General features: G+C 57.4%; 1 protein-coding gene across 1 annotated transcript in view; it reads left to right on the top strand.

Moving 5' to 3' along the window:
• Positions 1 to 8,197: 8,197 nt before the first annotated feature.
• KSR2 (kinase suppressor of ras 2) overlaps positions 8,198 to 11,300 on the top strand; it is an 82,058-nt gene continuing 78,955 nt past the window's right edge. The window contains exon 1 of the mRNA XM_075039650.1: positions 8,198 to 8,374. Coding sequence (XP_074895751.1) covers positions 8,198 to 8,374 — 177 coding nt within the window. The remainder of the gene's footprint in view (positions 8,375 to 11,300) is intronic.

Raw genomic sequence — 11,300 nt, 5'->3', positions numbered from 1 at the left:
GCATGGTTTTTGGAGAGGCTGTGGCGCTGGGAGTTGCTAAATTGTAGTTACGGGCATGGTTTTGGGGAGAGCGTGGCGCTGGGCATTGCTAAAGCGAAGCTGAGGGCATGGTTTTGGGGGGAGCGCGGTGCTGGGCATTGCTAAAGCGAAGTTGTGGGCATGGTTTTGGGGGGAGCGCGGTGCTGGCGTTCACCAAAGCAAGGTCACGCTTGTGCTCTTGAGGAGGGCACGGCACTGGGAATTGCTAAAGCAAAGTTGTGGGCATGGTTTTGGGGAGAGTGCGGCGCCAGGGATTGCTAAATTGTAGTTGCGGGCATGGTTTTGGGGAGAGCGTGGCGCTGGGCATTGCTAAAGCAAAGTTGTGGGCATGGTTTTGGGGAGAGCATGGCACCGGGAGTTGCTAAAGCAAGGCTGCAGGCGTGCTTTTGGAGAGACTGCGGCACTGGGAGTTGCTGAAGTGAAGTTGTGGGCATGGTTTTGGGGAGAGCGTGGTGCTGGGATTTGCTAAAGCAAGGCTTCAGGCATGCTTTTGGAGAAACTGTGGCACTGGGAGTTGCTGAAGTGAAGTTGTGGGCATGGTTTTGGGGGAGAGCGCCGTGCTGGCGTTCACCAAAGCAAAGTCATGCTTGGGCTCTCGGGGAGGGCACGGCACCGGGCATTGCTAAAGCGAAGTTGTGGGCATGGTTTTGGGGAGAGCATGGCACTGGGATTTGCTAAAGTGAGGCTGCAGGCATGCTTTTGGAGAAACCGTGACACTGGGAGTTGCTGAAGTGAAGTTGTGGGCATGGTTTTGGGGAGAGGGCAGCACTGGGAAATGCTAAAGCAGGTTTGCGGACGTGATTTTGGGGAGAGCGGGGTGCTGGGAGTTGCTAAAGCAAGGTTGTGGGGACGCTCCTGGGGAGATTACGGTACCAGGAATTGCTAAAGTAAGATTGTGGTGCTTTTGGGGTGAGCGCGGTGCTGGTGTTCACCGAAGCAAAGCGTGGTGCCTGTGCTTTTGGAGGGAGCGCGGCACCAGGAATTGCTGGAGCAAAGTTGTGACCATGCTTTTGGGGTGACCCCGCTGTTGGAAACCCCGTTGGGTGAGAGGGGCACCTGAAGGCTGCAGGCTGGGGTGAAGAGTGGCAGCTCCGGGGGCTGCCTGGGCGCTGGAGGAGAGCAGACCTGCTGTGGTTCACCCAGTATGACGGGAGCAGCAAACTGGAGAGGTGGCTGCGAGGAGGATGACGCCTTTATCCCCATCCCTGCCGCTTCCCGGTGCGTGAGAGCAGCCCGAAGTTTTGCAGGTCTCTTTTTTTTCTGGTTGACTAACTTGAAAAATCAGCCCCGTCTTCCGTCCCTTGTGCTGCCAAAGCTCTTGGCTGAGTAACGGGGGTGTCTCTGCCGGGGGCCGGGTGGCTCCCGGCTATTCCTGGAGGTGCTGGATACGGCCTTTTCTTTCCAGAGCTGCCTCCAGAGGAAGAGGCATCCATGCTATTTCACACTGGGCTTTGGCAAACAGCTGGAGCCTCCTTAGAAAACTGGCTTAGAGGGAAAAACAGCCTAAGCTGGCTGGCGGGGATGTTCAGGCGCTGCTCCGGTTGACATGCCATGGATGGAGAAAGGAAAGCCGGGCTGTGGTGAGGGGCTCTGGCTGGGAAAGTGCAGGCGGAGAGGTGATGGGAAGAGATCTGTTGGGAAGTAGACGTGATGGGGAGTATATTGGGGGGGAGAAAAAAATCAGGGGCTGGCAAGGGAAGGGAAAACATCAAGAGCTCCAGGTCGAATCCTGTAGAAAGCCAAAAAGCTGCCAGAGGGCAGCTGCTTTCCTATTTTTTTTTTTCCTTTTTTTTTTCCCCCCAGCCCCATGAAGGAAAGCAGGAGCTCAAAGCTGCGCTCAGCAAACCTCAGCCATTCCTCTGGGCGCGACGGCCGTGACAGATGGCCCTTCCGATGGCAGGCGAGGAGCTGCGAGGTCCTTCCCGAGCACCCGGACACCGGCTGAAAGGCGTGACCTGGAGCCCTGACGGGCTTGGGCTTCTCCCCTACGTAGCAAGTCTGGAGCTGCTCTTCTCTCCTCGCATCTGCCTTTGCCTGGGGGCAGGCTCTTGCCCTTCAAAATGGATTTTTCCAGGGGTTTTCTCCCCCACCGTGCCCCATCATTAATAAATCTTGAGCTCCAGACCAGGCAAAATCTTTGGAGGGGGCAGGCAAATTCTTCTGCCTGCAGCCGGTGTGCACGCTCAAATCCACGGTGATATCTCTCATGAACAATTTCACCTCTTTCTTGACCAGATTGCTTTAAAGATTATTTTTTTTTTTTTTAAATTAGTCATTGTTTACTATCGTTATAATTGATGAGTGCATCCCCCTGCAATGATTCTGCATCGTTAGGACCGGCTGAATTATTAACCAGTGTCTGAGCTGTCTGTCTTGGCTTATTTACCTGTTATATCTCTTGGGTAAAGGACCGGCAGGTCGCATCCGACTTGGTAGACAGCGCTAGAAATTTATAACTCTGTTGATAGGTTCGTTAACAACCCTGAGGCATCAGGCGCATCCCTTCGGAAGAGGACGAGGGAATTCCAGGTAGATGGTGGCAGAGATGATGGCGGCAGAGATGCTCTTTTGCAGGGAAGAGAAATGGGGGCTTCTCGGGAGGCAAAGTCCAAGAGATGGACCCATCCAGCACGGAGGTGGAGATGCTGTTTGGCATATTAATAATAAAGAAATAAAAATGCTAATATCAGAAAGACTCCTCACACGCAGAGCGGCACCCGGCCTCTAAGAGGAACAGAGACAACCCTGAATTTAAGGGGTCAGCAAGAAGCCAGAGCAATGATTTAGCACTCATGGCCGATGGTCAACGGCACGTAAAAGCCTCGCGGGGTCGTTTTGGGGGGGGATTTGGTGGGAAAAGCTTCGTGTGATGCTGCGGGGATGCACAAGCCAGTGAAGGGTTGGTTTCACAAGGGGGGATTTCGCTGGGTTCTCCTGATGAGCCGGCCGTGCCGAGGGGATGCCCTCTCCTTTCCCAGCTGGATGCCGTGTGCCGGCAGAGCATCCTCCTCGTTAGGCGCCGTGTGAAAATGAACCTGGTTTCAAGAGACTTTCCATAGCTTCACGCTCACAGACATGCAAGAAAACCAACAAAGGTGAATTAAGTCATCACAAGATACATTCTATATGAACTGATTGTGCCAAAAACAACTCATGTTTAAGAAATGGAGTAGTTAATGTTGCTGAGTAACAACGCACACAGCTAGCCTGCGTACGAAATCCAGGCGGCTGATAAGAAAGGAAATGAATAATTCAAGCTGTCCAAGGCTGTAGAATAGAAAAACACAGATTTTCTTATTGATCTCGGGGCTGTTCCCGCCGTCCATGACGTGCATCCGCCTTTCACACCACGGGCAGGGCCAGCCCAGCTCAGCTCCAAGGATGTGAGTTGTCCCATCGACTGCAATAGGCTTTTTTGGGGAGCGTGAGGTTTAGCGTATGCCCAGAATCACTGCAGGTCTTCTGCTGCTGGTGGTTTTGGTTTGTTTTGGTTTTTTTTCCCCAGTGGAGTCTCCCTGCTTGCATTTATTTTGTTTTATCTTGCTTTATTTTATTTTTGCTATATTTTATTTTGCTTTATTTTCCTTTATTTTCTTTTGCTTTATTTTCCTTTATTTTATTTTGCTTTATTTTATTTATTTATTTTGAAGGACAGATACCGGGATTGTGGGAATTCTTTTTGCACTGGAAGCTGTCGGCGTTGTGGGGAGGGAGGGCAGCAGCGTGGGCAAAGGATACCAAGGGGGACCCGCATGCTCCCCAGCACCCCAAATTTGAGCTGGCGGTCTCGGCATCCTCTCTCCTCTGGGTACCATCCCATCCTTCCCTCCCTTGTAATCGCATCTGGGAACAGCGGACCCAGAAATGGCTGGCCTGGTAGCTTGGATGTTTTAGGTTAAAAAATAATCTGTTGTTGCAAATGTGCTGAGTACAGAGAGTGCCTTGCCCTCTTATCTCTGGTTTGGTTATTGAAAGACTTGATTAACCCCAGAAGCCATCAGGAGAGAAAATGTCCAGCATGGTGGTTTGTTTTTTTTTTTATTTGTCCTGTGCTCCAGTTAATGGCAGGATTTGCATCACATTTCCAACACGGGCGATAGTTAAATATCTGGCGATCGCTGCCTTCCCCAAGCGCCTGCCGCAGCAGTCAAGCGAATGTCGGCCTTTCCGCAGGGCTCTGCTTCCTTCTTCCTGGAGGAAAAGCCAGCAGAGCAGGAGGAAGCTTCTCCCCTGGGACCCCCGCAGCCCCTGGGGCTGCACCAGTGCCCACCAGTGCCCACCAGTGCAACCCAGCTGCTGCAGTGCTGCCACCTCCCATCCACCCCAGCTAAAACACCCAGTTGAAACATATAAATATCTATATCTGTATCTATATGCATGTGAAATTAAGAACAAAACTGAGAACGCAGCCCAGCAAAAATGGGATCCTCTGTATTATGAAATTGCACCAGGTTTTTCCTTCCAGCTGCCCGCTCTGTCGCTCAGGTGGGTTTTCACTGCCTGGTCCCACTGTGATTTGCAAAGTGCCCGAGTGAGTCCCAGCCTGATCCAAACACGTGGAGCAGAAGGTAACAGCTCTGTGCAGTTCAGCCTGGCATCCCCTTTTTATTTATTTTATATTATATTATATTATATTATATTATATTATATTATATTATACTATACTATACTATATTATACTATATTATACTATATTATACTATTATTATTCTGTTCAGTTTGGGTATGGTAGTCTGGCATTCCCTTTTAATTTATATTATATTATATTATATCAAATTATTCTCTTCTGTTCGGGTATGGTAGTCTGGCATCCCCTTTTTATTTATATTATATGGTATTATATTGTATTATATAATTATATTATAATCTTCTTCTTCTTACAGAATTGGCTTTTTGAACACTTTTGATATATTTTCCTCTGCTTTATCACCCCCCCACAACCTCTTCGGAGGCTCCCCTGACCAGAGGCCGCGGGTACAGGCAGGGTCCTGCCCTCGGCCACTGCCCCGCTCTCACCCGGGGAGCTGCCGGCGTTTCCCATCGTGGGGGGAGTCCCTCCGAGTCCCCCTTACAGTCAGGGTTGGGGACACTCTGCAGAGCCAGGGTGGCTGCAGCTTTGGGTCCCTTCCCAGCAGGACAGCACAAAACCGACCAAAAGGCTAAAATTCCAGTAATTTCTATAAAATCCCTCTAACCTGCTTCTTCCCACCCTCAAAGAGAGTTTTTGTAGGGAAGCAAATGGCTTGCTAGTGAGAGGGAGGACAAGGGACCTGTGTGGTCATCCCAACACGGGGGCAAGCCTGGAAATGAAAACATCTGATTAAAAAAAGGCAAAACCCAGCAAATTTCAAACTTTTTTAGCCATATCCCGATTCGCAGCGAGACGACCGCTGCAAGCACAGCTAGTTTAATTTGATGGATAAAGCCATTTGGCTTGTGTTCTCCGTGGAGTTGATGTGGACTGGGATGGGTACGTTGACTGGGAATAAAGTCAAATATCCAAAGCCAAGGGGGCCACGGGTGAGAGGAAGCTTTGCTCTGGGGGAGTGGGACAGGCGGAGTTTCTTGCAGCATCGTCCTGGTTCCATCTCTCCGGAATAACTGCTGAGCTTGTTGGTCAGGCTTGGCCGTTCTTGACTGGCTCTGGGTGTCTTTTATAGATAGATATCTAAAAATTATATATAAAATTATATATATTTTTATATTTTTTTATATATATATATACACACACGTAATATGTAAATAAAATGTTTTATATACATATACCAAGCTCCTGTAAAGCTTCTCAAGCACAGCAGTCAGCCAAGGAAAAGGCTTTTCTCCAAGGGAAAGGCTCCAGCATTGGGGGGGGCAGTGCATGCTGCCTGCACCCCCTTTCCTCTGCTGGTCCCTGGGCTGAACCCCAAAATAGCCAAGTGTGCTAGGGAGGAGTGGGGTTCATCCCCTGCGGGGGGGGTTAGTGGTTCTCTGGGGGCTCTGGCCACTGGGAAATGGAGATCCAGGGGTGCGCATGAGGCTGGGGGGGCTTTTTTGGCTTCTATCCAGCAGCCTGGGGCCGTCACCGTGGCCTCTGGGTGCTCTGCGGCACACGGCAGTTGGTTTTTAGTTGGTTTTACTCCCTTTTGGGCCAAATCCCGTTGCTAGGGCAGGGACCGCAGGGTCCCTCCTTGGCTTTCCCTGGACCCCGCTGCAGATTTCCATCCCAGCTGCCCCCCCCAGGTTGTCCCCTTCTGCACGACCCTTGGGGTCCGTAGGGCGAGGCAGGATTTGGCCTGGCCCTGAGCAGCATCGGCATCCCCTCCGTGCCAGGGGGGGCCGTGGGGTGGGAGGGCAGCTGGGGGGAACTGTCCCCTCGTGACTCCTGCCCCGTTCTTTCTGCAGTGGGGGCTGCAGCACAATTCCCCCTTGCACCCCAATACGGCTTCCTTAGGCCTTTGGGGGTCCACATCCCCTGTTCCCCCCCAGCTGCACCTTTTGCAGCTGGGCCCCTTTTGCACCAGCCCCCCCCATTGCCTCAGGGACCCCCATTGACCCCGGCCCCCTCTTTGCACCAGGCCCCCCCCAGTTGCACCAGGGACCCCCATACACCAGGCCCCTGACGTTGCCCCAGGACCACCCCCTGCAGCAGGCCCCCCCATTTCACCAGCCCCCATATTGCCCCAGTCCCCCCCATTGTCCCAGTCCCCCCATATTGCACCAGTTCCCCCTTGTTACACCAGGGCCCCCATTGCCCCAGCCCCTCCATATTCCCCCAGCCCCCCCCCATTTCACCAGCTCCCCCATATTGCCCCAGTCCCCCCATTGCACCAATTCCCCCTTGTTACACCAGCCCCCCATTGCCCCAGCCCCCCCCATATTGCCCCAGCCCCCCCATTACCCCAGCCCCCCTATTACACCAGGGACCCCCATTGCCCCAGCCCCCCCATATTCCCCCAGACCCCCCCATTAGCCCAGCCCCCCTGTTACACCAGGGCCCCCCATATTGCCCCAGACCCCCATATTGCCCCAGTCCCCCCATATTGCCCCAGGACCCCCCCCCCCCTCCATGCCTGACCCGGGGGCTGTTGCCCGTATGTGGTGGCGGGGTGATGGTGATGATGATGATGATGATGATGATGGGGATGAGGATGAGGATGGGGATGGGGATGGGGATGGGGATGAGAATGGGGATGAGGATGGGGATGAGGATGGGGATGGGGATTGGGATGAGGATGGGGATGGGGATCGGGATGAGGATGAGGATGGGGATGAGGATGGGGATGGGGATGAGGATGAGGATGAGGATGGGGATGGGGATGAGGATGAAGATGGGGATGGGGATGGGGATGAGAATGGGGATGAGGATGGGGATGAGGATGGGGATGAGGATGGGGATGGGGATGGGGATGGGGATCGGGTGAGGATGGGGATGAGGATGGGGATGGGGATGGGGATGAGGATGGGGATGAGGATGGGGATGAGGATGGGGATGGGGATGAGGATGGGGATGAGGATGGGGATGGGGATGGGGATGAGGATGGGGATGGGGATGGGGATGGGGATGAGGATGAGGATGGGGATGGGGATGGGGATGGGGATGAGGATGAGGATGGGGATGGGGATGGGGATGAGGATGAGGATGGGGATGGGGATGGGGATGGGGATGAGGATGAGGATGGGGATGAGGATGGGGATGGGGATGGGGATGGGGATGAGGATGAGGATGGGGATGAGGATGGGGATGAGGATGAGGATGGGGATGGGGATGGGGATGAGGATGAGGATGAGGATGGCGGCGGTGATGGTGGGGGGGGTGTTCGCCGTTACCGCGCGGAGCAGCGCGCAGCGAGCGCGGCCCCGCGGCGCGGGAGCGCGCCGCCCCCGCCCCGCCGCGCCCGGAGCGTGGAGGGGGGGTGTGTGTGTGTATGTGTGTGTGTGGGGGGGGTGTGTGTGTGTGTGTGGGGTGTGTGGAGGGGGGGTGGGGGGGGCCGTGGGGGGGGGGAAGGCGGCGGCGGCGCCGCGCTGACGCCTCGGTGGGCACCGCGGGGCCGCGATGCTGCGGGCGGCGGCGGAGCGGGGCTGAGCGGGGAGGGGAGGGCTGGGGGGGGGGCGGCGGAGGGTGGAGGGGGGGGTGGGTGGGTGGGGGGGTGGGGGGGGGCGGGGGGGGGCGCGGCGAGCGATGGATGAGGACAACATGACGAGGAGCGAGGAGCAGCAGCTGAGTCTGCAGAAGGCGCTGCAGCAGTGCGAGCTGGTCCAGAACATGATCGACATCAGCATCTCCAACCTGGAGGGGCTCCGCACCAAGTGCGCCGCCTCCAACGACCTCACGCAGAAGGAGATCCGGACCCTGGAGGTAGGGGCCCGCCGACCACCACCACCGCCGCCCCCCCCCCCCTTAATAATATCCGATCCCCCCCCCCCTCCCTTCCCCGGGCCGCGCCGGGCTCCCCCGCGGCGCTGCGGTGAGCCCGAGTGAGGCTGCGCGCTCTGCAGGTGGCCCCCGAGGTGGGTCCGGCATCGGTCCCGGCCCCCCCGGCGTCCCTCCCGGCCCCCCCGGCATCCCTCCAGCCCTCCCCGCCCACGCTCCTACCGCCCCGGCAGGCTGCAGCCCCTCGGCCCGCCTGCACCCCTCGGGCCGGGCTGCAGACCCCCCCCCCCCCCGCCGCAACCCCCGGCCTGGCCGCATCCCTTCCTCCAGGCTCCTGCTTCGGCAGGGCTGGATGTTTTCCACCGGGCTGCATCCCCCCCCCCCCCGCCCCCGGCCTGGCTGCATCCCTTCCAGTGGGTTCCTACTTTCCCATCAGGCTGCATCCCCCCCCCCCCCCGCACCCCGGCCTGGCTGCATCCCTTCCTCCAGGTTGCATCCCACCTGCAGCCCCCCAGCCTGGCCGCATCCCTTCCATCAAGGTCCCTACATCATCCCTTCCATCAAGGTTCCTGCATCCCCACCGGGCAGCATCCCCTCCAGCCCACCTGCATCCCTCCCACCAGGCAGCATCCCCCTCCTGGGCCTTGCTGCATCCTTCTCCCCCGCCGCCGCATCCCCTCGGCCCGGCTCCACGATGCAGCATCTGCCCAAACTCTTCAGCCTTCCCCGGCAGCGGGGAGAGCCCCGGTGGGAAGGGGAGGCTTTGCCGAGCCACGGCCTCGATGCTGCCGGGGATGAAGGCAACAGGGCCGTGCCAAGGGGAGCGCCGGCCAGATTTATTGGGTTTATAGATGGGAAAAATGCATAGAAGTAAAAGCTGCCGAGCAGGGCCCCGTTTATTGTAGCCCCATAGGAAGAGGTTCCTCTTGGAGTGTGCCGGGACCTGGCTGGGGATGGATTTGGGGTTCAACGGGAGGCTGGGATGGGCAGGGGAGGTCTGGGCAGGCTGGGATTCCCAGGGATGAGCGGGACACCCCAACCGGCAGCAAAGCGGAGAGAAGCGTGGCTGTGACGGTGCCGTGACCGCGGGGAGACACTGACGGGGCGGTGGGGAAGCGGCTGACGCAGAGCTGGGGCTGTGGGTGGGGGGATTTTGGAGGCCAGCCCCGCTCAGGCCTTTTGGCTGGTGTTTTCTAACCTGGCTGCTTTCACCAAAAGCAACCAAAAAGCACCAAACGTGGTGGCACAGCGGTTCCTGTACTCGGCTGCACGGGACCCTGCCGGGGTCCCACAGCCCCTCTGCAGGGTGGCTTTTGGCTCTGGACCGTGACCAAAACACCCCATCCCGCTGCTTTCGCTCCCAAAGGTCCCGAGTGCCGTGGGAGCGAGCGGGGCATCGCCGTGATGTTGCTGTGCCACTTGTTGAGGGGGGACCCTGGGTTTGGGGTGCAGATCCCCGCTCTGCATTCCAGGCACTGGCTTGCACCGTGTTCCCACACCGATCCTGCCATGACCTCTCCTTGCTGCGAGCCCTGTCCCATCCCACCTCTCCGCACAAGGGGCTGCCGACTCAGCCTGGAGCTGTTGGGCCACACGTAGCCCCGGAGCAACCTCGGAAGAGGGACAGGGAGGTGGGGATGAAGTAGCAGCGGTTTTGGGGTGTGTGGGAGACTTTGCAGGGAGCTGGCCGGCTCGAAACCCCCCCAGAAGAGCCGATGCCCAGAGGTGCAGGACTACAGAAGTTTATCCCACGTGGAGCAACCGCGTCATTAGGGTCGGCACGGCTGACGAATTACCGCTTCCCTCCCGTGGATGGGACCGAGGGCAGCTGAAGAGCGTGGTGAAGCCGTCCTGGTGGGATGCTCCTTCCCAGCATGGGGCGAAGCAGCGTCCTGGTGTCGCTGAGGCAGCTCAGCCTGGTCCGGACAGAGGGTTTGGAGGTGGCCGTGGGGAGGCTGCCCTGCAAATCCCAGGTGCTTGCAGGGAAGCACCTCTCCAGCCCCTATGGATCGTGCTGCACCTGCAGCGGGGAGCCCCAGCATCACCTTCCCTAAAACACCTCCAACCTGGGGCATTTGCCGCATCTCTTGGCCGTGGGCACCCCTGCTGATGCTCACCCATTGCTTTTCAGCACAGAAACGGGGGGATTCCCAGGAGGGGAGCGACAACGGATGAATCCGGGGCCAGATTCCCAATGCCGGCACATCGGTGTAGGTCTGGACCGGCTCCACAGGAGCCCATGGCTCCCAGCGGCGTTGTCCTGGGTTGCCGCCAGCGTAAGCAGGAGCCGAGCTTGGCCCTGAATCCCTGCCGCCACCGCCGCGTCCCAAGGACGTGACGCAGACGCAGAGGCCCCACTCGGTGCTTCTTCCCTTCCCATCTGGCGGCAGCAGAGCCGGGCCAGGCACCGGCACGACAACGGGCACAGGCGAGCTGGGAGGGCATCTCACCCCGAGCGCCCCGGGGAGACTTTGCACGGCCCTCGCGTTGGCACGAGCCTAGAAGAAAATGGGTGAATCTGTGGGTTTTTTTGGTTAATCCTTATGCTAAACCCTTATTTTGCCAGGCTTATAGAAGTTTTTCCATTCTTTTATTTTTAAACCACCCCAAGCTACATGTGAGTCCCCGTCCTTCGTGTGCTGTGATTGTGTGGGGAGCTGGTAACAGCATCCCGCCATGCAGCATCCTTCCTTTGGGATGGGTACCAACGGCTGCAGCCCGGCTTTGGTGGCAGCCCGTGGGGCTGGAAGGCTTTTAGGTCTTATTTGCGCCTCGGGACAGGCTCCAGCAGAAACCAAGGCAGCGGCTGGGACCAAAACGCTGACCGACACCATCTGGGGTGGGAGTTGGGGCCGGTTTGCTTCCTCCGGGGGGGCAGCAGATCGGGGGGCTGAGCATCGTCAGAGCAGGA

This window comes from Buteo buteo, chromosome 11 (genome assembly GCF_964188355.1).
Source record: "Buteo buteo chromosome 11, bButBut1.hap1.1, whole genome shotgun sequence".
NCBI lineage: Eukaryota > Metazoa > Chordata > Aves > Accipitriformes > Accipitridae > Buteo > Buteo buteo.
This window is presented reverse-complemented; position numbering and strand designations above follow the sequence as displayed.